Source organism: Lethenteron reissneri, unplaced genomic scaffold, assembly GCF_015708825.2.
Source record: "Lethenteron reissneri isolate LAM-NWPU_2019-01 unplaced genomic scaffold, ASM1570882v1 scaffold_493, whole genome shotgun sequence".
Taxonomy (NCBI): domain Eukaryota; kingdom Metazoa; phylum Chordata; class Hyperoartia; order Petromyzontiformes; family Petromyzontidae; genus Lethenteron; species Lethenteron reissneri.
The window spans coordinates 5,245-31,127 of record NW_026892015.1 but is presented as its reverse complement, the minus strand read 5'-3'; the positions used below and the strand labels follow the sequence as shown (position 1 = coordinate 31,127).

The 25,883-nt window shown below is 53.9% G+C and overlaps 1 protein-coding gene across 2 annotated transcripts; it reads right to left on the bottom strand.

Annotated features, from left to right (window-relative positions):
* Window positions 1-1,007: 1,007 nt before the first annotated feature.
* LOC133339870 (cell death-inducing p53-target protein 1-like) lies at window positions 1,008-25,883 on the bottom strand. Of its 2 annotated transcripts, none has more exons than XM_061547999.1 (5): window positions 25,861-25,883; window positions 24,354-24,523; window positions 19,031-19,156; window positions 15,434-15,695; window positions 1,008-6,286 (listed from the first exon to the last, which is right to left on the bottom strand). In XM_061547999.1, exons 2-5 carry the CDS (start codon window positions 24,505-24,507, stop codon window positions 6,178-6,180), a joined length of 651 nt encoding a protein of 216 aa, XP_061403983.1. In that variant the 5' UTR covers window positions 24,508-24,523; window positions 25,861-25,883; the 3' UTR covers window positions 1,008-6,177. The 2 variants fall into 2 exon arrangements, with proteins under 2 accessions (XP_061403983.1, XP_061403982.1); XM_061547998.1 differs by lacking the exon at window positions 25,861-25,883 and adding an exon at window positions 24,706-24,776.

The following is a 25,883-nucleotide window of genomic DNA, read 5'->3' as shown; positions in this document are numbered from 1 at the left end:
CGACCACTGCACCACCACTCCCCGTATAGCCTCAACAGACTGTTAGGGCAGTGCTGTTTTGCGAGCACCTAATGAAGGCCGGCACGGCACACGAGGGGGTGGACGTCCAGCAAACACGCCCGGTCGCCTTCGTCTCCGCAGTTGGCGATGTTTTGTTTGACTCCACACCGCACCGGGTACTCCTTTGAGGCTGAGTCGGACCATGGGGAGAACGCCCAAGACCGGTTCAGATATTCATCACTGATGTTGGCCGTGAGAGGGTTCGAACTCGGGTCACCGGGTTCCTAGCGCAGCGCACTAACCGCGACACGAACCGCTCCCGACCCCACAAACAACAAAGACACAGAACACCCGAACAGCCTTCACATCCTGTTGGGGCAAGTGCTATTAAGCGAGCACCCACAGATACATCACACACACACACACGTGACGAACGCGCCGTTTTACATTTAATCTTTCACGTTCCGACAATACAATATATATATAACTTGGGGGCGATAATTGTACAGGCAACGACTCAAACACACTCCATTCGAGGTGAAGTGGTTTGGAAATTCCAGTTCTCCCGGGGTTCCCTTCACCCACGCCGACACCGCCGCCGCCGCCGCCGCTGCTGCAACTCCACGACAACACAGGCTGAATGTCACGGGTTCACGTCCCGTCTGGGAGGATAAAGCCGCTCACGCAAACTCCGGGTCATCCTTCGCAGCGGCGGATTTTAGGCTGGACCATCGAACGAAGATGATCACAGCGTTGCGCGGCGGCCGTCTGGAACGCTTCTTCCTTGCGAGAGTCGGAAGTGACCGGAGATATGCACTTTTAAAATCATCATCTAGATTGAAAACTAATTTCCTTAGAACTGATGTTTGTGTTTAGTTTGTTGTCCTTTCACCGCACCTCCGATCAGCACGTTTGAGTACGTACGGCGCGAAAGGAGATCACATACATGCATACAAGAGGAAAATCAGAGAAGCCGAACCCAATGCGACAAAGTACTTTTTGGCTGAGAATGAGCTTAGCAAGTCCATGCGTCTCTATGTTAGTCCATCGTCTACGGATCATGTGTGTGTATGCAACTCTATGGATCTATATTGCAAGGCTTTGTTAGTGTATGGGCCTATATCCAGGTAGATGGATCATCGGAGTGCATGCGAATCTGCTGTCTCGATGCAAGTCTATGGATCATGTAAGTGTACGCCAGTCTACGGGTCTCTGTGTACATCGATGATCCTCTATACGTAAGCCTATCGTGTAAGTGTACGCGAGTCTATGGGTCCATATTTAAGTCCATGGGGCTCTATGACGATGCGAGGTCTACGGGTCTGGGTGTACATCTCCGTTGATCTGTGTGCGTCTATACATTACGTAAGTGCACGCGAGTCGATGGGTCTCTATGCAAGTCCACAGATCATGTAAAGTGCATGTCAGTCCACGGGTCTCTGTTTGCACGTCGATGTTTCTCTATCGATGTCACAGAGACCCGTGGTGGCGAGGCGTAGACGTTAAACCCAACGTGGTCGAAATCGAAAAATGTCTGTACAGCTTCATTGGGGGTGATTTCTGCCCCCGAACTCAAGACGGCGCCTCTCGATTGGACCGACCACAGCAGCTGCACTCCAGCGACGGGCGGGCACGGCGGGATTCTAGACGAAGCCGAACCCCCGAAACAACAAGTGAGCCCGCGGAGACACTTACAGCAAAGAGGGGGGTGGGGGGGGGCATGCGACCGGAACGAAGACGCGAAGCGACTGGAACTAAGCGTGCGGCTCTTCTCCGCTTGTAAGCTTCACCTGCCGGTTCCGTCCGCGGGTGGTTTCCTGAACCCTCCCGCACAGGCTCCATCCACTGCAAGGATGGAGGCATCCCCACATTGTCAGTCATACACCGCGCAGGCCTAGTCGTGGGGTGACTTAGCGGTGCTTCCCAGAGGAGGAGGCGATCGCTCTTTCACATCGTCTGAATCGTCAATTGTTTTTTTTGTGTGGGGGGGGGGATTTTAGTTCGGCCTTTTATCCACGATGATTGTGTCAAAACAGCCCAGCGCAAAGCATCGCGCGTGTACGAACACAGACCCCCCCCACCCCTCCCGCCACGCTGTCCCACCCTGACCTTGTCTTCCATCCCATCGTCAACATCACCACCAACGTCGTCAACATCATCATCGCAAGCCACTCCGCACTCAGGGGGGGAATCCATCACGGCGGACGAGACGACGGTGGTGACATTGTCCTCAAGAGGGGAATTGGAAGTCCGGGGTGGCAGGGGGTGGGGGATCGAGGGGTGGTGGGGGCGGGGGGCTGGGAGAATACGTGTCGGGATAGAACGTGCTGTGGTGAACTCGCGTGAACCCAGCAGCCAACCATCACGCAGACTCCAGCCATCCACGCAGACGGCTCTTGGGCTTGGCCATCGGACAAAGGCGGTCACCGCGTCGCCTGGCGCTTCCAGGTGCGCTCTGGTGGCCGTCTGGAACGCCGTTCTTCCTTCCGATACGAGGAGGCCACTGGAGCAATGGCACTTTTAAATCGACGTGGAAAAACGCGTTTCTTTAGAGCTGCGCTTTGTGTGTAGTTTGTTGTCCTTCCCCAGCACCTACGATAGGCACGGTTGGCTACGTACGGTGGTGCGGAAGAAGTTCAACATCCATACACACAATCACCCACACGCTTCCAGGATCTCAATAGCATGTGCCCCACTCCACCAATAAAACCAGCTGGTCACTTCCGTACGTGCTTAAAGACGGGGATGACCCGATCGTCGGCTATCACGACGATGGCTTCTGGCGAAATGTCAGCTCAGGGTCGCTCTGCTGACCAACGGCCCTGGCACTGGCTCCCTTCCTCGTGTCGCTTCAGGTTGAGGAGGCTACAACACTCCACTGGCGGGGTCTTTTTTCTCTCTTCCCAATCTCAGGTGGTAACGCGCGCGAGGTGGATTAAACCGACGAGCGGAACGCGAAGGCAGCGAGCGAATCAAGACAGACGTTGGTGTGACTAAGATGATGGTGATGGTGACGAAGGAGCGGTGGGGGCTATACCGGCCCGGTTCTCCTCGGTTTATTCATGCCGAGTCTGACAACTGGCTACACCTAAGAACCTGGTTTATCTGGGGCATCTGTGCCTGTGTGTATATATGTATATGGGTCTGTCTGATGGAGAAACCGCCGATGATGAATCCACTGGCAGCGCATTCCAGCGACCTAACGAATCCAGGCGTGTGCGCGGTGTGTAGTAGAACCTGAAATTGAGCTCAAATTGGAAGTGCCTTGAGCTAATTGGGAACCCTGCGTTTGCTTACACCGGGAGCGCCGCCACTGCAGGCGAGAGAGCTTGGTGAATCAAACAAAGTCTCTCTTGCAGTGGAGACCTGGCAAAGCGTGCCGGCTTCTCATGGGAACTGGTCAGATGCACGTTGCACCACCACAGGTCCATCAACATCATCATCATCGCCATCGCCACAAAATCATCAACCTTCATTCGCTCGCTGCCTCCGCGTTCCGCTCGCGTCAACGATTCCATCTTCGCGCGACTGCCTCCGGCAGACCGGGTGGAGAAAAGAAAAAAAAACCCAGGCTGGAGTTTGTAGCCATCCTCGACCTGGAGTGAGAGAGCGATTGACGCGGAGCTTCGGGAAAAAACAAACACGCGACTCACGACGCACCGCTCTCAACTTCAGACTGTGACCTCTCGCTAATCCTCCCGACCCCCCCGCCACCACCACCGAGGCGTTTACTCTCCGTCTTAAATCACGGTGTTTACCACATTCTTTTTAACACGTAGCAGGCTGTGTCAACCAATATTATTCATAATAAAGGTATTTAGTTTTGGGTTAGATCGCGTGAATTTAAATGTGCGCTTTAAACTCGCCACCAACCGACGCAGCCAATGAGTAAAGGTTTTGTCACTGAACAAAAAAAACGTCGATCAGTTGCTACGCCAGCACACCGCCTGTGTGTTGGAGAGTAAACCCACAACAAAGTAGGTGATGCCGGCTACTCGAATTGTAAATGTTGTGTGTTTACTCTCCAACACCCCGGTGGTGTGCCAACTTACTAACTAATTGTCACGTTTTGGTGACGTGACAAGTCCTTTACTAGCTGGCCATGTCGGGTGGTTGGTGGGTGAACAACACATTTACATTTACTCGATCTAATAACAAAAAGAGTTATTATGGGTGTTTGCACTCGCCGCGCCCGCCAGTCGGCGAGCAAGGACCGCGCCGTTACGTGCCGCGAAGTGCCTCGACGTATCGCGACGTACAGCGACGTACCACAACGTACGACGGCGTCAACCGGGCCGACGAACCAATGGTTCGTCCATCACCCACCACCACCACCCCCATGGCTGCGCTAAATCGCAGGTAAACAGTTCGTGAGGCGTGCGAGCGTCGTGCCGTATTTTTCTTCTTTAGATAAATTCAGGTAAACAGGCAAGCAAATAATAAGCAAATGGCCACGACAAAGACGATTTGGCAACGCATCCCAAGCTGGGCCGCAGAGCCTCGGGCCCACCCCGCTGGGCTCTCTCCGCGCGCCCTTTCACCGAAACAATGAAAAGAAGTGACAACGAAGAGCGGGCACATTGCAATCACAGTTTGGTTCCCGTTGACAGCAACGTTGTGTTTGGTCCCCACGGGCAAAGGGATCCGACCCAACGGGAGCCGTACTCCTCTGTTAGGGCCGTCCGACCGGGGCCAAGATGACCGCGTGAAGGTGGTGGAATCGGCAAACGCTCATTGAACCTAAACTAAGGCACCGTAAATAACGCGAGGGCCCTGCATTGGATCGAGACTTGCGGTTCTGGGTTGGTATTTGATTAGACGGAGGTTCTGTAAGGTAGAGGGCCAAAGGGTTTATATTAAGTAAATAAATAAACGAGGATTTTTGTATAGGATGAGGGTTCCATATCGGATGAGATGACGGTTCCGTTTTGAACAAGGGCTCTGTATTGGACAAAACGGCGGGTTCTCTATCGGACGACACGAAGGTTCCTCTATTGGACAGGACCGGCGGGTTCTGTATCAGACGGGAGGTTCCATATCGGACGCAACGATCCATCTCCGCCGGGTGCGTCAACGTCGTTGTCAGAGCGTCGTTTGAGAGCCGACGAGTTCGGTCACAACGACCGCTCGCGCGCGGCAAGGAGACGAGGGTGGTGGAGAAACCTCCAAATCGCACGCGGCACGGGGGTGTGTGGTCAGCAACGAATCGGCAAGGCTTCCGTCGACTTCCAACCGAGAGAACACCGGTCAACTAAGACTCGCGACCCTGAGCCTCCATCGCTGCCTCAACAACGACGGTCACCGAGAGTGCTCGATCCAACGAAACAAAACATGTCCACGACGGTAAAGCGATCGTAACGCAACCCCCCCCCCCCCACCACTTCCATCTACCCCCTCCTCCCTCTCAACATCAGAATTCGGCCGGGGGGTTAGGCGATGGGATCAGGCATCGGTGTGACGCCGGTCCCCATCCCTGCCTGTGTTTTCCCGCCAGCAAGGACAAGACACGGACCGGCGCTGGACTGCGGCGGAGGCGCGATCCCGAAAACTCCAAAGCGGATTCGCCCCCCGCCCCGTCGAGGGGAAAGGAGCGGGCGACGCAAGACGCGTTCCCCGGCTCGCCGCAGCCGAGAGCGAGCCGGCCGGTTTCTGGACGTCGCGTTCAGCTCCAGAGGCGGTTGCGTTTAACGAGCTTAAATCCCCGACACTCATCCCACCCCACCCCGTAAACGGCCACGGCACGCCTCCGTGAACCCTATCGTGCGCGGCTAATTGGTTAAACCTTCCCTAAGTGCTGTCCCCGCCATTCCTATTTATATATGTATAGCGCGCCGATGCGAGCGTTTCGCCGCGACGCGCGTGTTCACGTCGTCCGTCGGCGAGGAGCAGCAGCGCCGTCGTCACGCGGGTGCAGTGGGACGGTGGTTTTGTACGCGAGCGGGCCGAGTGCGTGAGTACGCGCGGGTTGCGTGAGTACGCGCGGGTTGCGTGTGCACACGCGTGTAGCCTGGCACAAGCGCCGTGGTGACGTCACGGCCACTTAGTGGCGAATGGCAGTTGTTGATGTTGTGTGTGTGCGTATGTGTGTATGTGTGCGTGTACACGTGTGAGTGTACACGTGTGTGTCTGTGTGTGTACGCGTGCGTGCGTGGGTCTTCTGGGAGCCCTGCGGGCGCCCTACAGCCGCTTGTACATGAAGAGGTGCGCCTTGCAGTTGGGGCAGGTGTGCTCCACGTCCTTGAGGTCGTCGATGAGGAACGGGATGAGGCAGCAGCCCAGGTCGCACCTGCGTTAGCGCAAACAAGACAAAGGTCACCCATGTAGCCTTAACGGAATTTGGAGGCAAGGTGCTGTTAGCGAGTAGCAGCGCTGACGAAGGCCGGTACGGCACACGAGGGGGTGGGTGGCCAGCACCAAGCCGGGCCGCCTTTGTCTCCCTAGTGGCGATGTTTACACATTGCACTGGGTACTCATTTGAGGCTGAGTTGACCTAGGTGAGGCCCAGGACCGATTTAAAAAATCGTTACTGGTGTTGGCCAGGAGCAGAAATTGAACCGGTGCATTGCGCTAACCACGACACTACCACTCCTCATTTCTTTCATTTTTCCAGGAAAGGCCCAATGGGCTACATGGCTCGTTTTCAAAAGCAACCTATCACAAAGGATAGCACAAGGAAGTAGCTGTTTGCCAGTCGTGTTTGCCAGTCGTGCACAAGCAGGCGTGCCGACGAATGAGCGGGTTTTTTTTTTGCACGCAAATAGGCTGACGGAGCGCACGCAAACACACTGCGCAGGACGAGGAACGACACACACCGGGCCGGTTCAAAAGAACCGATCCGCGGTTCGCAACGCGGCCACCCCCATAATCGTGGCGATTCGCGGAGTCGGCGAAGGGCTCAACAGCTACGGTTCCTAACGAATGACACAACCACGCACCCACGCACCCACGCAGGCACGCAGCCACGCACCCTCGCACCCACGCACCCACTCAGCCACGCACCCACGCAGGCACGCAGCCACGCAGCCACGCACCCACGCACCCACGCAGCCACGCAGCCACGCAGCCACGCAGCCACGCACGCACGCAGCCACGCAGCCACGCAACCACGCACCCTCGCACCCACGCACCCACTCAGCCACGCAGCCACGCACCCACGCAGCCACGCAGCCACGCACCCACGCAGCCACGCACCCACGCAGGCACGCAGCCACGCACCCTCGCACCCACGCACCCACTCAGCCACGCAGCCACGCACCCACGCAGGCACGCACCCACGCACCCACGCAGCCACGCAGCCACGCAGCCACGCAGGCACGCACCCTCGCACCCACGCACCCACTCAGCCACGCACCCACTCAGCCACGCACCCACGCACTCACGCAGCCACGCACCCACGCAGCCACGCAGGCACGCACCCACGCAGCCGCGCAGGCACGCACCCGCGCAGGCACGCAGCCACGCACCCACGCAGCCACGCACCCACGCAGCCACGCAGGCACGCACCCACGCAGCCACGCACCCACGCAGCCACGCAGCCACGCACCCACGCACCCACGCAGCCACGCAGGCACGCAGCCACGCAGCCACGCACCCACGCAGGCACGCAGCCACGCACCCACGCAGGCACGCAGCCACGCAGCCACGCACCCACACAGGCACGCACCCACGCACCCACGCAGGCACGCACCCACGCAGCCACGCAGCCACGCACCCACGCAGGCACGCAGCCACGCACCCACGCAGCCACGCACCCACGCAGGCACGCAGCCACGCACCCACGCAGCCACGCACCCACGCAGCCACGCAGCCACGCAGCCACGCAGCCACGCACCCACGCAGGCACGCACCCACGGACCCACGCAGCCACGCACCCACGCAGGCACGCACCCACGCACCCACGCAGCCACGCACCCACGCAGCCACGCACCCACGGACCCACGCAGCCACGCACCCACGCAGGCACGCACCCACGCACCCACGCAGCCACGCAGCCACGCACCCACGCAGCCACGCAGCCACGCAGCCACGCAGCCACGCACCCACGCACGCAGGCGCACACAAACCACGCACACCGGCTCCTGCGCACGCTCCAGGCCGCAACGACAACAACCAAGCAGCTCGAAGGGGGGCAGGCAGTTATTTTAAGCGGGGCATGCAACGTTTCCCCCTCTCTTCAGGGGGCATCGACCAGGAGCTAAAGAAAACTACGGCCCCGCACCATTAATCAAAAAGGCCGGCTAATTGCAAACACACAGCAACAGTTGCGGCCGTGCTCAGGGAAAAAAAAACTGCGCTGTTGGTGCCGCCCGCTGTGGTTGGGGGGGGGGGGGGGAAGGGGCCGCCCGGAGGCCACCGCGCCGTCGGTCTCCGTCGTCGCGGTGCGACAGCTGCGAGATTTCGGGGGGGGGGGGGGGGGGGGCAGGCCGCCTTCCTCCGCAGGGCCGCCGAGCTCGTCGGGGCCCGCCCGGCCAAAACGCCCCTCGCCCTCTCGCCCGCCCACCCGCCCAGAATCGGCATGTTGATCGGACGCTCCCGACCCCGCAGCGTGTGATCTCGAGGCGAGGCCTTTTGGCTCCGGTCGGACTGTCACCGTCGCTGTCGCCACGTCATTAATTACGAGCGGCGGCAGCATCACGATAACAGCGGTAGAAGCAGCATCAAATAATACATATATCATCACCACCATTAGCAGCAGCAGCAGCATCATCATCAGCAGTATCAACTTAAAAATAATCGTCACAGGGGCGCAACGGTAGAATTGCTGCGGCTCCAGCACGCGAGCGGATTGCACCGCTGCGTCTCCACCGCCGGCCATCGCCCCCCCCCCTTCTAGCGACGATGCACCCTGCCCGAGCCCCACTTAACTTCTCTCAAAGTCATAGGCGAGTCTCTGCCCCGCGTGCGCACGTGTGCGCTCTCCGATCCACGTGGCTCTTCTTGTCCGCTCGCAACGCGATTCCCAACGTGCGCCTCTTCACGCGCCTCTCCGCACACCTCACAGCTTTCGTTCCGCGTTTTTAGTCCGCGTCCGTGCCCATGATCCATGCGTCATGTACGGACGGACGGGTGATTATGTACAAGTACTGTCTGCTGAGCTTATTTCGCACCAGTGTACGTAGCCAACCGTGCTATGTACGCAGGTGCGAAAACATGTGATGAGCACCGATCAGAAACTTTCTACAGGGCCGATGAAAGTTAGACTGCTCCCCACCATGAGAATGTAGAATTTCCACCACCAGAACTGAGCGCCACACTTGGTTCTGGTGGGGAAGGGGGGGGGCGTGGGAAGGGGGAGACTTTTGACTTTGCCACTTTGGCTATTTTAATAACATCTGGGAGATGACCTTGACATATCGGTTGTGAGTTAAGTGTGGGGGCGTGTGAATGTATGCACGCACGCACGCATAAGCTCATCAAACTGGCCGGTAGCTCCTTCTCTCTCTCTCGTTGTGTAATCGAGACGACGTCCCGGGCCCCGTGCTGCATTTTGATGTGGCCGGCGCTGGGCGGCGATCGAAGTGCAAGTCCGGGGGTGGGGGGGGTGCAGGGGGTGGAAACGGCACGGAAATAACCGCACGGCCGTGCCACCGCCATAGGATCAGTGGTCTGCACTGAACCGCCCGGGCTACTGGGTCGGCGGTGGCGGCCGTCCAGATTCCGAGCCGAGGCAATTGCGCAAGGCGGTACATGTCCGTAGCCATAAGAATGTGGAATTCCCACCGCCAGGCTCAGGGAAGCTCATGGAGACGAGCGACGCTCCGCGGTTGCTTTCAGCGGCGCGGGCTCGCTCAACGCCGAGCGGTGGAGTGATTGAACACTCCCTGGCGATGCCGTGAATTGTCGCGATTCCACTTATGGGTCGGTAACTTTTTTTTTACTCGTACATCTTGGCGGTGAATAGCAGCGCCTCGAGTGGCTGCAGGGATGGGATAAGAGATGGACGACGAAACCGCTCCCGAAGCGTTTTATTTCTTCACGCTACCCGGCTGTGAGCTGCTACACGGCGCACGTGGCTGGCAACCTTCAGGATTTGATTCGGGTGTTGAAATAGGCTCCCAGATTTTCTGCCAACGTCAAGCAAAACGTAAATAATGCTGGCACGGGGGGGGAGGTGGGTCACCATTGGCGATGGGACAGTCACGAGGTCACATGACAGGTTTTTCACAGGCGGCGCAGCCAATCACGGAAGCAAGCGGCCTGGGTGGCGACGTGAAATCCAACGCGGACTTTTCACGAAAACACTGCGACGCTTACAACAGCAAAAAAACAAACAACACTGCCACCGGCAAGAAACTGGGTTCGAATCCAGACAGCTGCCCATGATTACACCGGGTTCTCAAGTCCAGTAAGTTGATGATCTCAGCCCGCTCACCAACCACTGCGCAGACAAAAGCAATGACCACGTTAAATTCGGTTCTGCACTTAATTTGGCTAAATTCCAGCTCTGAGAATGCAATATTGGTTTGGCCGGTGTGCGATGAAAACTACTCTCATATGCAGAGTGAGTGGGAAATTGCCTTGCCCTACTGTGTGGACGGGATGTCGCTTGTATGTACGTATGTTGAACTTGTTTTGCACCGTACGTAGCCAACCATGCTAATCGGAGGTTCGGGGGGGAAGGACAATAAACTAAACAGAAAAGTTTGAAGGTATCTCAGAGGTAGCCCTGTGAAATAAACTTCCATGGGCTGTCCTCTAGCACGATAAGGTTGCACAGCTCTGTGAGAGTTACCGAATGGCTCTTCTTCGTCTCGTGATGATGCCGACAGCACAATCGGGATAATATTGGGGGAATATAACAAAAATAAACAGATGATGGGCTCGTTAGCTGCTCAAACAGAAATGCGTCTCCCTGTTGTACCGAGGGTGGAGCGACGCTAATCCTCATTGGTGACACACCCCGAGCCCGCAGTGGAAATTCCACATTGCCGTGACGGCAACTAGTCCTTCCGTGGCACGGCCAGTGGACCTCCCACAAAAGTCACTCATTTTAGCAGGTGGTGGTGGTGGTGATGATGTTGGGCTGAGTCGGCCCCCAACCGGAATTTGAACGCGTGACCTCCCTATTGTGAGTCGGTTGCGCCGGCCACAGGGCCACACAAAACCAATACAACATGAAGGGCAGCAGAGATAAAGGTATTCCTTTGTCAATCCACTTCTGGATGAAGGCCTCCCCACACCTTGCTGCTCTTGAGGGTTATTGACCATACTTCACCACAATGCTCGAGAGGGGGGGGGGAAGCAGAGAACATCACTCTTCGCCACCTAGGCCGCGAATCGAACTCGGGTTACCGGGTGCAAAGCGCAGTGCGCTAACAGCTGCGCCACCGCTCCGCACCCAAAAGAGGAAGGAATCGACCGCGTTGGTAGCGGTGTGGCAGGAACAACCGAAAACGTGACAGGGACAACACCTCACAGCGAAGCTGGCCGCACGAGTTCCATTCCGGTCGGCGAGCATTAGCGGAACGAGTCCTGGGCACCCGATCCCCATCGCCAACACGCACTGGCCAGCGTGGCAAAAGTATGGTCATAGCTGCGTCAATTTAACCAAAAAAATTGGGAGGAAAACGCTAACGGGCAAAAGGCAAAAACATCACGTGGGTGCGCGCGTTCACGAGACGTGGCGGAACAAAACCATCTCAGGTTGTTGCCGTCCCTTTCCGAGCCACGGCGAGAGAGGGAGGGCGAGACCCAAGGCGAGCGAGAGAGAGATGGACAGACAGCGAGCGACATGGAGCGAGCGAGAGAGGGAGAGAGCCGTGCGCAAGAGAGAGAAGGAGAGGGCTGCGAGTGGTAGAGCCACTCCTGGGCCCCTCGTGGGTGAGCTCATGAGTTTGGAAGCTCTGGCCCGACTCCTGGTCCTCAACTGCTCATGCTCATCCTCCTCCTCGGGGAGACGTGCCTCCAAAATAACCGGAACGAGATCTCGGCGCGCGAAGCGAGCAAGAGAGGGAGGGAGAGAGACGGGGGGGGGGGGGGGGGGGGGGGGCCTCATCACTAGCCTTGCCTGCAGGATTAACGAGCAAGGCGATGGTGGCGATGGAACTACGGTCGCCGAGGCTTTACCCAGAGCCATGGCTGCGTCCCCACGCACACGCGCTTGAGTGCGAGCACGGCGAAACCTTTTATGGAAAACCGCCCCACGTGTTTAATGAATTCCAGGTAAGGCCCACTTAGATACATAGCTCTTTTTTTTCAGAAGCGACCTGGCCACAAATGATCAACAGCTCAACGAAGCGGCTCATCATCACGTGGAAATTTATACCAGCCAAATACTCTAAACGCACGTGGAGGGGAAAAGCGGAGGACCCGGAGGAAAAGTCCATACGACCACGGGGAGAGACACGCGCACTCCAAATACACAGCAGGCGTCAGGGTCGGGATCGAACCCACGACGTGCTGCATACCAGGAGAGGGAGTTAACATCTCGCCAGCGCGCTGAGTGGCCCCACTGGCTCAGGGCGATCGTAATGGCTGCGTCGCAGTTACCGATGAGTTTATGGGTTCACGTTCTGAGGCTGCGCGTCCCTCTTGTCTTTATCTGGGGACTCATAATGGACGTGTCGGAGATGCTCAGACAGCACCGATGAGGTTCTGGCTCCAGGTTTTGGGTGCGGGTGTCACTCTCTCTCTCTGGGGACTCTTAAAGGCTGTCACGGACGCAGGAGCCAGCACTGGCAGGTCGACAAGTTCAAGTGCTGGACCTTAAGTGTCTGACTCTCTTATTCAGGAGGCAGGGGGGGGTGTAATGAGCCAGTAACATTAGAATCCTGGGTTGGAGTTGTGGATCTGGTCTAAGCTGGTTCATAATTGCCACATCGGCAAAGCGCTGAGCCAGCACAAATGGGCTTTTGGCTTCAGGTCATTGGGACTGGGTTCCTCTTTGCTCTCTCTCTCTCCTTTAATGAAGTTACAATGTCCGTGTCAGAGACACACTCAGTTGTACCACCAAATCTTTCTTTCCCGTCTTTATTTCAAACGTGGGCTCATCATGGCCGTTCCATGGGGACCAGAGCCTGCGGGTTTGGCGCGCTGGATTCAAACATCCGCGTTTTTTTATTTACGCGGACGCGCACGCACGCGGCTAAACCATCGTCGTGTGTAGTGAGTTTTAACGTCTCGGCCCGGTCAGTAACTGGCGTCAATCGATACCAGAATTTTTTGCTATGGTTTTGCGCCGAACTAGGACCAATTTCTAAGGGAGAGGCTCTTCCTTGCCCTTTAGACATCGGCAGTTCCCCAGCACTGCTTGAAGCAAGCCTGACTCTGCTGTCGAGACACTGAATGTGCTGCTGGAGAGGTTCACTCCACAGAAGGCCGTGGGGCTGATGAGATGTGTAAAAACAAACATTTTATATTTTGTACGCGGCGATACTGACAGATGAAGAAGGCGGGACTTCTAAACGAGACCAAAACCTCCGCTTTGACTAGGGGTCGGGGAACCTTTTTGACTGGGAGAGCCATAAAAGCCAAATATTTCTAAATATATTTGATTGAGAGCCATATAGTATTTTTAACGTATAATAAATTAAATGTCTTACTTTTAATGCAACTTCTGGTGCCGCATGGTTTTGCTGATGGCCTTGTAGTCTGGTTCATACGTGGTGAGGTTGAGCTTCGTGCAGGCGTGACCCGTGAAATTTATCTTCAAAACTAATTTCTGTTTACTTTTAAATGACACAGTATTATTAAGCAATATCACAAGTATTTTAAAATCAGTTCCAAACTGATTTTTTTATTTTTTTTTTTCAACTCAAAATTGCCTGGGAGCCATATGCCATCACCGGAAGAGCCATATATGGCTCGCGAGCCATAAGTTCCCGACCGCTGGCTTAGACGTTTGCTCCGGGGAACACTTCCCAAGTCTGTCCGGGGGAAGAGTCCTGCACGTGCCAACCAAAGTTGGAAGGAGCGCACTAGAAAGACGATAGGCTCACCACCTCCACGGGACCACCGCTGGCATCCAACCCATGGAGGCGAGATGTTAACTACCCCGCCTGGTATACAGGAGGTAGTGGATTCGATCCCGACCCTGACGCCTGTATAATTGGAGTTTGCATCTCTCTCTCTCCCTGTGGTCACGTGTATTTTGCATGTTCTGCCCGTGGTCACGGGAAGAACATGCAAATAGGTTTTTCCCTCCACATTCTGAATAGTGCGTTTAAATAATTTGGCTGCAATACATTTCCACGTGATAAGCCACGTGATAAGCTGAAAAAGAGCTACATAGCTTAGTGGGCCTTACCTGGAAAAATTTAAAAAATTGTTTAAATAGTTTAGTAATTTAGTTTCACCCCGACCGTCAAATAAAGCCCATTCAATCCGCGCGTCTCTTCCGGCTCGCTTGCACCCCCCACCTCTGGCTCCGCCACACGGGCCGCATGGGGACACGGAAGAGATTACGATCGCGCCGTTGTGATACCCCTGTTGTCAGCGCGCCGGCGATCACTAATCATAGCCCTCCTGTGTTTGCTTTGGAAAAGGAAAAAAAACGCGCCGCTTTTAAAATAGGCCTAAAGATTATGTCGTTGTGACCTATTCTTGAATCCTTGTTTTCCCCAAACCGCCGCTCGTCCGTTTCCGGACCTTTTTTTTTGGTGCGTTCGTTTCCCCCGGACGCCCTCTTCCTACAGCTGCCCGGATTAATCTCGCCAAGTAGCGGCGGTAAAGGCGAAGGTGGCCAGAGAATTGGGGCGTGTGCGAGCGCTGCCGTTTGAAGTGGGTCGGCGACGCGCGGTCGTTTTTTGGGAAGGGAAAAAAAAAGTTTTGAGATCATTGAGAAGCGTCTCCCGGGTTCAAAACGAAAGGGGGCGTTGGTTGCGGCGCTCATCTCTGTTTCCACAGTGGGAAATTCCACATTCCCATGGGAGGGGGGAAATTCTCTCCATAGGATGCACGCTGTTGAATTTCATCCGAGTGAGCGTGCGAGCGTTCGAGGGGGCGAGAGAAAAAAAAACTTGATGTGAAATATCTACGGAATATGAGAATAAGCTTTCTACCCACGGTGGACACTGCCCATGGTGGACACTCCCCACGGTGGACGCTGTTCATGGTGGACACTGCCTGTGGTGAACACTGCCTGTGGTGAACACTGGTCATGGTAGACACAGCCCATGGTAGACACTGCCCATGGTGGACAATGTCTGTGGTGGACGCTGTTCATGGTGGACACTGCCCATGGTGGACACTGCCCATGGTGGACAATGCCCATGGTGGACACTGCCCCTAGTGGACACTTATCATGGTAGACACTCCCCATGGCAGACACTGCCCATGGTGGACACTGCCCCATGGCAGACACTCGGTTGAATTTCCACCCCAGGTGGCACTGCCCACTATCCCCCCCCCTACCCAACTTGCCCCCCCACCAGCTACCCCCCCCCCCCTCACGGACTGAGAAGCGGTAGGGAGGGGGGGGCCCCCCCGCACTCACCCGACGATGCAGCAGAGGACGCACATGAGCACGCTCATTGTGCCCGAGACGTGAGAGGTCTGCGTCGTGACCAGCAGCTGGCAGTGCGGGCACACCATGCGCATGGGGTACGGCTGGGGCACCTCGCTGTGCAGCAGCGTCAGCGCCTGGCCCGCCGCCGACGGCACGACCATCGTGGGGCCCGCGGGACCGCCGGGCCCCCCTGCCGCCAAGGGCTGGCCGTACGCAGGGTAGGGGCCCACGGGCTGCGGCGGGTAGAAGGCTGGTCGGAGAACGGAGGGGGAGGCAGGGCGGAGAGGGGGACGCTGTTGATTTACCATTGTTGTGGTGGTTGTTGTTGTTGTTGGTGATTGATATACATAAGATGAAAATGCATTCGCCTGCACCATCCCTTTCAGATGGAACATCTCGTTTTGGCAAGGGTGTCCAGAGTGTCAGGTGACGAGACGCCAAACACGTAATGACGCGGTGTACAAACACAACATACACACAAAGGTAAAGACCCCCCCCCCCCCCCGTAGCTTGTAACAGACTGTTGGGCCAAGTGCAGTAAGCGAGCGCCTATGAAGGCCGGCACGGCACACGAGGCGGTGGGTAACCAGCACCACGCCCGGCCGTGTTTGTCTCCCGAGTGGCGATGTTTACACACCGCACCAGGTACTCATTTGAGGCCGAGTCGACCTAGGAGAGGCCCAGGACCGGTTCAGATCATCGTCACCGGTGTTAGCCGTGAGCGGGAATCGAACTCGGTCGCTGGGTTCATAGCGCAAAGCAATAACCACTACATTACCACTACGCAATCACTATAACACACACAAAGCAAACATGTAATGACACTTACGCAAACTAATTAATAATGTAACATGTACTGTACAGAACACACTGATACAATGAACATCAGCATGTAGTCAAACACAAAGACAAAGATCCCTCATTTTGCCTGAACATACTTTTGGGGCAACTGCTGTTAGCGAGCACCTATGAAGGTCAGCACGGCACACGAGGGAGTGGGTGGCCAGAACCACGCCCGGCCGCCTTTGTCTCCCCAGTGGTGATGTTTGCACACCGCACAAGGTACTCACTTGAGGCCAAGTTGACCTAGGGGAGGCCAAAGGGCGATTCAAATAATCGTTATTGGTGTTGGCCATGAGCAGAAAATTGAACCAGCGCACCGTTCTCCATTTTTTTTTAACCAATTAAAGCCAACGGAGCTCAAATATGACGTCACAAAGCTCTGCCCCCCCCCCCAAATAAAACATGCTTCAAATTGCTTTAAACTATTGTCATTGTAGTGCGTATTTAATGTGCTGCTGCACTCTGATGTTGGAGGAGAAAACATTTATTAAAAAGTCTATTTAATTAAGTAGAACGTGTTGTCTATATTTATTTAAAGTTGCGCATGTTGATGTGACGTCACATTTCTCACCCCCCCCCCCCTCGTCACACACCGTCACAAATGTCTGACCCCCCCCCCCCCCAGGTGCATGACGTCATTTATGGACGGCCCCATCGCTCTTTTTTATCAGAAGCGACCTGGCCACAAATTTTTGCTCAACGTAGTGGCTTATCCATGTGGAAAATTACAACAGCCGATTACTCTAAGCGCATGTTCCAAAATGTGGACGTAAAAAACCGGAGGAACCGGAGAAAAATCCACGCGACCACGGGGAGAGAGACACGCAAACTCCACATATACAGCAGGCGTCAGGGTCGGGACCGAATCCACGACCTTCTGCCTACCTGGCGAGGCAGTTAACATCTCGCCACTGCAGCACACACATATAGCAAACACAGTAATGACATACTCTTTGGTTCACTCGGTAAAGTCACGTAGGTAGAAAAATATAATAAAATAAAGTACGTAGAAAAATAAAATTAAAATAATGTTATTTTATTAATCTACCTACATGACTTTACCAAAAGAACCAAAGAGTATGGATTCCTGCAGTCACGAAAGCTTCAAATCAAGACAGTAATGACAGTTACGCAAAAATCAATGTAAAATATACCGTAAACATTGACCATAACACTGCAGTCAAACTCACACGCACACATATCTAATTAAATGGTGCCTGCTGCCGTATATCAATTCTAATCGGGGATACGCAGACCCTTGGGGGTACGTGGCAACGTCCCAGGGGGTACATGAGGGGATCTATAAATGTGTGAAGTGATATCATACATGAGAGTCACTGGTGAATAATCACGCATGCATAATAACTACGAGAATATTTTATCCATATGGTAACTGAGAACGATATCAAATACCTTTCTAAACTCATTGATCGTAAACGAGCACGAACAAACTACGCCACGTATGCAAAGCGTCCCGTTGAATTGATGTTATTTGCTTGCAGTATACTAGCGAATTAGAATGCCTCACAAAATTGACAATTGGTTAAACTATCGATGGTCATTATTCACGCATTTATTTCTCAGAACCGTGTTGGGTAAGGCAAGGTGGTACTCGGTTGAAAAAAAATTCAACAAGGAGGGTACAGTAGCCAAACAAAGGTTGCCTTATTGAGTCGGCTTTGTTCGTAGAGGCACCAGGGGATGTGCACCCGTGTCCGATTGTTGTACTCCTATACTTTATTTACATTCACTTATTTACGTATCATCCACTTGCTTACGACGTTTCCCCTATCGTGCGCTCACAACGGCCGTTGTATTCGTTTGTTTGGTGCAACTTGACGACCTGCCCGCCCGCCCGCCCCTGATTGGACGTCTGTGAAAAAGCGCTTCGTAGCTCATCAGATTCCTCCGCCTCCAGCCTCAATAAGGATTCTGATGATTTTAGTCAAGGTTCTGATGCCAAGGCCTGGGGTTGAGCGCTTGCACGGTCGTTGAGCCACGCCGCGCACAAACGGAGCGTCACGATTCGACGAAATCGCATCGGCGGACTGCCTCCGGTTTTACGACGGTGGTCCGATTTTCACAAACGATCTGCACTTCCGCGACGCCTACACAACACGCCACCAACGGGTCGATCTTAACGGCGCCCAAACTCGACGTGCGACGCGTCTCCCGACACGAACGGCGCGTGAGCGGGAGCGGGGGGGGGGGGGTCTGCCTTCCGACGTGACTTGGCGCGTGGCGGTTTCGTTATTCTCGAGCGCTTTGCTTTGGTGGATGTTTTCCCGTTGAGCCCTGTTACGTACGGCCGATGAAAGGAAAAACACATCGGCAAGCGTTGTTTCTCCCCTCTCCACCGTCTACGGGGAAAATAGGGGTACCGCTTTCCAACGACGGGGGGGGGGATTTTCGGGATCGCATTGTATCATAAAAACGGGGGGCCACCACCTGTATACAATTCCAATTGCATTGTACGATTACAATACTATTATACATGATCACAATTACAATATACAATTACATGATACAATTACAACATACAATTACAACCGCATTATGCGATTTCAATCGCATTCTACGATTACAATTACAATAGCTACACAACACGCACAGGATTACACAGAGAATAACAGCGTTCGCCATGAAGTAAGGCACCTCCACGCCCTGAACGAACGCGCGACGCGCGGCTCTCATCACCAACGGCGGTGCCCATTCCACATTCCCGTGGCCCGGAAGGCGTACCTGGTCCATACTCGCCGGGGGACGTTGGGTACCCCTGCTGGGGGGGGCCCATGGTGGGTGGGGTGGCAGAGTACGGGGGGAGGGCTGGGAACCAGCTGGGCTGAGTCTGCACGGGGAACTGTCCATCTGCAGCGACACACGTGAACACGCACACACACGCATGTAAAGACAAAGATCGCCCCGCATAGCCTGTAACAGACTGTTAGGGCGAGTGCCGTTCGCAAGCAGCACCTATGAAGGCCGGCATGGCACACGAGAGGATGGGTGACCAACACCGCGCCCCGGCCGCCTTTGTCTCCCCGGTGCCGATGTTTACACGCTGGTACAAATTTTTAAGGCTTAATCGAGCTAGGGGAGGCCCAAGACCGGTTCAGATATTCGCCGGCGAAGTTGGCCGTCAGCGGCAGATCGAGTTTCCTCGGGCAGTGTGCCGATCGCTGCGCAACCCCTCGAGCCACGCTCGCGCTCGTGCGCGCGCCCACTTCCCCACGCACGCACGCACGGACACGCGCCCACTTCCCCACGCACGCACGGACACGCACCCAGATCCACGTCCTCTTCACTATCGCGCGTCGCGCACGCTTTTAATTGGTCACGGCCCGTGTTCGCGCGCCTGACCACAACTAGACCGCAGATCCCAGCCCCTTGCACATCCCCGCGCCCCCTCTGCCACGACCACGCCTGGACGCTACGAACGGGCGCCCCGCTGTCACCAGCGACCCGCGACAGCAGTAATAACAGCGGCCATTATCTGCTCTGCACATCGCGCAGCTGAGACCAGAACATATCCCCGCTTTTAGATCATCTACTTCCCCAATATCTTTGTAAACATTTGCTAAATAATGATACTTATCATGGTTACTGCGTTTGATGCGGACTGTGCCATTCATGGAGGCCCTGCTCGGGGCAATAACGGCTTATCGACGACAACTATTTGTTGGTAAACAATTGCACGATCATAATACCGAATAGCACGGTTGGCTTTGTACGGTGCGAAAGAAGTTCAACAAACATATCCATCATCATCCACCATCATCATAAGCAGCCATGGTCAATCTACTGCTGGATCCAGGCCTCCCTCCCAAGACGCCATTGCCGCCACCACCCCTCACAAAACCGTGCGATGTAACAATGCTGAAAATCCCTCGTACGAGGTTACATCGACGATAGCTTGGGGCACCAACCGGTTTCATCGCTCCATCTCCCCGTTGGACATCCTCTATGATGCGGTAAAATGCTTGCATAATTATAATAAAAATTCTTATAATTAGTATATTAATGTCAACTTGCTCATTCAGAAAAGCTTCATCGAGAAGATGCTTTTTTATTTATTCAGGTGGGCATTGATTGGTATGTTTAGCCGATTTCTTTTCATTGAACGAGCATCTTGTGATTCGTGATTAGTTGACTCCCAGCGAGCGCGCAGCTGTTGCCAACGCCCAGTGAGGCTGAACGCGACCTCCACCGAAATGTTCGACGAAATCAACAAACCAAATCAGGTGGCACGTGAAGTGCGTCAGGTGCGTCAGAGCGCGCCAGGCGGATCGGTTGCCCTGCACGTGCTTGAGGAGTAGGCTGTTGCATTGCTGTGTGGTTACGTGGGCTGACATCCACTAACTCTCTGGTATATATCTGGTGCTCTAATTGTGTAAAAGCATTCGTTAAATAAATGATAAAAGGTGGCACATTTGCCTCCCACGTGACAGAGGTCGCAACCGGGTACCCGATACCCGTACCCTACCCGATACCCGGCTACCCGGCCGGGTACGGGTACCCGTTTGCGACCCTGGTGCGGCCGAGTACGGGTAGGCCGTGAGTCACTGGTGAGTCACCGTTTGTCACTCATTTCCCAACGTCTTGTCTCTTCTCACAATTCAAGTTCCTAGAATCAACCCACCCGCGCCTGCAACATGGCTTCATCCCAGAGGTCGCAATCAGGTACCCGATACCCGTACCCTACCCGTACCCGGCCGGGTACGAGTAGGGTACGGTGTACGGCCGGGTACGGGTACGGCCGGGTACGGGTACGGCCGGGTACGGGTACCCGTTGGCGACCCTGGTGCGGCCGGGTACGGGTAAGGAATCAAAACCCGTTTGGCGACCTCTGCCACGTGACCACCTTGTTTGATTGGCTCTGTCGGGTGTGTGGTGGTAGTTTAAAAAAAAAAGTAACCGATACTTGCACCCACGAGATCAAACGAAAGAAACAAATAATGAATCAGGCGCAGTTGCATTTTGACGAACCTTTTTGTGGTTGTTGTTATTGTCGCCGTTGTTGTCAAGAAGTGTTGATGAAGGGGGCGATACTCGTCCTTTTGCTCTCGCGTCGAAATGCGTCACCCAATAAGCGATGCGCGTTTGGGTTTAGGCCGCGACGTGCCATTCGTACGTACGTGTGTATGTTGAACTTCTTTCGCACCGTATGTAGGCAACCGCACTAAATTGGAGGTGCGGGGAAAGGGCAATGACCTAAACACAAAAAGAAATGCTAAAGAAATTAGCTTTCAATCTAGATTTAAAAGTGCATCGCTCCAGTGGCTTCCTGATATCGGAAGGCAGAGTACAGCCGACGGCCAGAGAAGTGCATCTGAAAGCGTTCGATGTGGTGACCGTCTTTGTTTGATGGTTAGCTAAAAGCTGTTGCGAGGATAACTGGAGTTAGCGTGATGATGGTTTACACTCCTTGACGAAATCAGCAAGCTCTTGTGGTTCATTTGTGGCAAGCATCTTCTTCAGCAGTGTTATATACATTAGGGTGGGTAGAATAATACATAGTGTAATATTACAATGTATAAGGTGGTTTATAGCAATACAGTATATAATTTAATGTTGGGTTTGTCTATGGCAGTATATAGTACGGTGTAGACTCGTGTGATGTAAGAGAATAAAGTTTAGATGGAAGCATATTAGATATTTTTTACGACGTAGAATTGTAATGTATTACTTACTGTAACTCAGCTTATTGTAGAGTATATTTAGTATACTGATGATACTATGCAGTTTATACTTTAGTTGTTTACGTGGTGGTTTTAGTTACTGCAGCTACATACTATTAACACTCCTTCCCTTTATTAATGCTACCCCTATCCCCTATCTTTGATGCTGCTAATCCTGCATAATGCACGGGCATAAGTAGTAATATTCACATACCTGCATTTCCCATATCCCCTCCCTTTGATGCTGCTAATCTGCATAATGCACGGGCATAAGTAGTACTAATCACATACCTGCATTTCCCATATCCCTTCCCTTTGATGCTGCTAATCCTGCATAATGCACGGTCATAAGTAGTACTAATCACATATCTGCATTTCCCATAAATATGCTAAATTCCTCTTGATATGCATATTCTTCTGTCAAGGCGCCCTTTTCCCCCCTTCCAACTCAGCTTATATATATGCTCCAAGCACGTGTGCTGTTTCATTCAGACGCTGTCGCCTCGACAGACCTGGTTTTCACCTGAGGACGGCTGCTTGCGTTGTGGCCGAAACGGCGTGAGAATTGTTTTATTATGTTTTATTTTTATTATTGTATTACTTCCCTTCTACGTGACTTTACCGAAAGAACCAAGAAGATGAATCCCTGCAGTCACGAAAGCTTAAAATCGAAATTGTGGCAAGCACTTCACGTGTAATGAGTGCGACCTTATAACGTATTCGTTCGGCAACCGGAAGCCAACGCAGCTAGGCGAGCACTGCATGGACATGGTCGGCACTTTGCAGTACCCGTCACGACACGTGCCAAAGAGTTTTTTACAAGCCGCAACTTGGTAATGTTTTTGCCAAACTTCCCGTAGAGTAGCGAGTTGTAATAATCGAGCCTTGTTGATACGACGCGCCGTGTGTGCCGGCGATCCGCTGCGCGTGCCGCGAGCTCCTTCAGGAAACCGAACCCAGCGGGTGCTCGGGTGACCGAAACTAAGCTCCTGAAGAGAATGACGCCGAGGGAGAATTCGGTTCCCGGAAAAAAAAGCTCCCACGGCAGGCAGAGCGAAACGTCGTCCGCCGAATGCAAAAGATACTGGGCGGAATCGGGCGAGACCAGAAAAACACCGCCGTAGAGCCGTACAGCGCCACCTCGGCAATGGATCTAACCCAAAAAACCCCATTTATTTTGGATAATACTGTTCGCGACAGCCTACGTGTTAGACTGAATTGGAGAGCTACTTTGCCCCCAAAGTATCTCTCCAATTCTAGACCACTTCTTCAAAAAATATTTTTTTTAAAGATGAATAATTAACAGCTGCATGGGTGCACTCGCCTCGGGACAGAGTCCACTGTTGATAGAGACGGGGGTGCTCGCGGATTTACTGAGGCCAATCTCCCACCATCGAGTCGCGTTCTCCTCCTCGCCTCTCCAATCATCACGGTGGTTGCTACTACAGCCGCTCTCCCACCACCTTGCTGATCTTGTCAAGAAGCAGAAACCATCATGCGAACTTGGGTCATCCTCACAGCGGCTTTTGGCTGGCCATCGAACAAAGAGGGTTACCGCATCGCGCACTTTGTGTGCGCTTCTGCGGCCGTCTGGAAACCTCTTCCTTCGGATATTAGGAAGCCACTGGAGCGATGCACTTTTAAATCATCTCGATTGACAAACCCATTTCTTGAGAACTGCTTTTTGTGTGGAGTTTACAGTCCTTATCCCGCACCTCCGATTAGGGGAGAGCGGCGGTGCGGTGGATCCGCACATCACGCTACGAACCCGGCGACCTCAGTTCGATTCGCGGCCACTGGTCCTGGAGGTCTCGCCGAGGGCAACTCAGCCACACATGAGTGTCTGGTGGGTGCCGTGTGTAACCATCAGGACTAGGGAACCAACACGGCCAACTAGGGTGCTGGCCACACCACCGAACCATGCGAGGCGCCGCTAACAGCAATTGGCTTGTAGGCCACTGTGGATTACAAGGCTAAACAAATGGCTCTGTCTTTCGCTGTCCATATGCTATTGGTGTAGTTTGTTGTCCTTCCCCTGTACCTCCGATTTGCACAGTTGACTAGGTATGATGTAAAAGAAGTTCAACATACATAGGTATAAACATACCAGCCCCACTCAATCACACCTTTAACCGTTCATCATGACTATCGCCGTAATAATTTAAGACTTCCGTTGTCATTTCCTGTCGGGAAGTCCAACCGAAACATTGCAATCACCCTTACGTACAATGCACAGAGACACACAAATGATGCAAGGACGCCGTGAGGCAGACACAGAGACACAGGGGACAAGCTGGAGACACAAAGACACACTGGGACAGACAAACGTGAGACGCAGGCACAGATGGGAGAGATCTGGAGACACTGGAGACCCTGGCGATGCCGACCTTGTCCGGGCTGTGGCATCGACTTGGTGTCACCGAGCAATGGCCCAGTCATTCCTGGAGGCCCCTTGGGGGCGGGGGTTGCCGACGGGGCGGTGGGCACCGAGGGGCCCACGGGGTAGGGCTCCTGGTACGGTGGGGGCGGCTCCGACGCCATGGTCTCCTCTTGGGGTCTGCTCGCTCACAGCGCAGAAACACGCAGCAGAAGCAGCAGCGGCGTCGTCAACTCCCTACAGCTGGGTCCACACTTCAGCGATTTGGCTACGCGACTTGATTGCACGCAACTGAACCGCTTCACACATGGACGTCTCTGCAACGAGTTGCGAGCAGTTGTTCACATCCGGTTTCTGCTTACGGTAAGGTTGTGAATCCTCGACTCTCAAGCGGCGATCCGCTCAGAGATTCGTAGCGGCACGGTCCATGCCCGCTGCATGCTGCATACGCACAGCTGCGATCGGACATATTACAATCCCGCCTGGATTACACGCCATGCCATCTCCTCATCCCGCACCCTGCTTGCTTAAATGTTGACAAAGTAGTCGCGGCGATATTGAGTCACGCGACTAAGGCCCGGCTTGCCTAACGCGCTCGTTCTTGCCTAGCCATCTCTCAGCTACAGACCAGTTTCGATACAGAATCTCCATTTTAGATCTCACCCAGATCCGGAAGAATGCTGGTGAACAGTGGAATAACGTGGACGTGCAGAATAAATACCTCAATCGATCCCCAAAACATCGCACCTGCTGGCTTTGGACATTCCTCGAAGACACTGGTGAAGCTATCAACCAAATGTAGCCCTATATGTACCATATAGATACACAGAGATACGCAGAGACTCATAGAGATACATTATACACCCACGACAATGCATAGGATACCCATAGAGACATAGATACTCATAGAGAAACATTTAAGACACGCCACCGTGTGATTGTGGCGATGCAACACAAACTATGAACCATATAGTAAACACATACAGACACACAGGTATAGGAAGAGGCTCAGAGAAAATTAGAGACCCATGAAAATATATAGAGACCCACAGAGACACAGGTATCAATCGAGACTCATAAAGACAAGCCACAGTATGATCATAATCATGCCACCCCAAACTATGGACCATATAGTCAACCAATGTAGTCTACAATCCATCCACAGAGGAGTAATAGTAAAAATTACACAAACTCTCGCCTGAAGTCTTCTTGTCGTTGCTAGCAGACCTCGAAATTTAGATCCTGAACATTATATATATATATTTTTTATTTCACCAGATAAGGCCCACTGAGCTCGACGCTCAGCGCCACGTCATCGCCCCCATCAACGTTCAGCTTTGCGCCTGCCGCCCCCCCCGCCCCCCCAAACTGCACGGCTTGTTTCGTAAAGGGGAATTTTTCAAACGAACTCGTTTCACTCATCGGTTGAATGAAGGCAGCTCCTGAGGTGAACAGTGCAAATGCTGTGAGTATGCGTGCGATGCGGACAGTGATTACTGCACACAACTAAAACTCACCGCAACTAAATTGGGGACCGTGC

Bases quoted from the DNA above. Each gene is read 5' to 3' on its own strand.
- LOC133339870 (XM_061547999.1), bottom strand. From the start codon at position 24,507: ATGGCGTCGGAGCCGCCCCCACCGTACCAGGAGCCCTACCCCGTGGGC. The intron at 15,696-19,030 runs GTACGCCTTCCG...TTCTCCGACCAG, and splicing joins CCCCGGCGAGTATGGACCAG to CCTTCTACCCGCCGCAGCCC. The intron at 6,287-15,433 runs GTGAGTGCGGGG...GCGCTAACGCAG, and splicing joins GTCCTCTGCTGCATCGTCGG to GTGCGACCTGGGCTGCTGCC.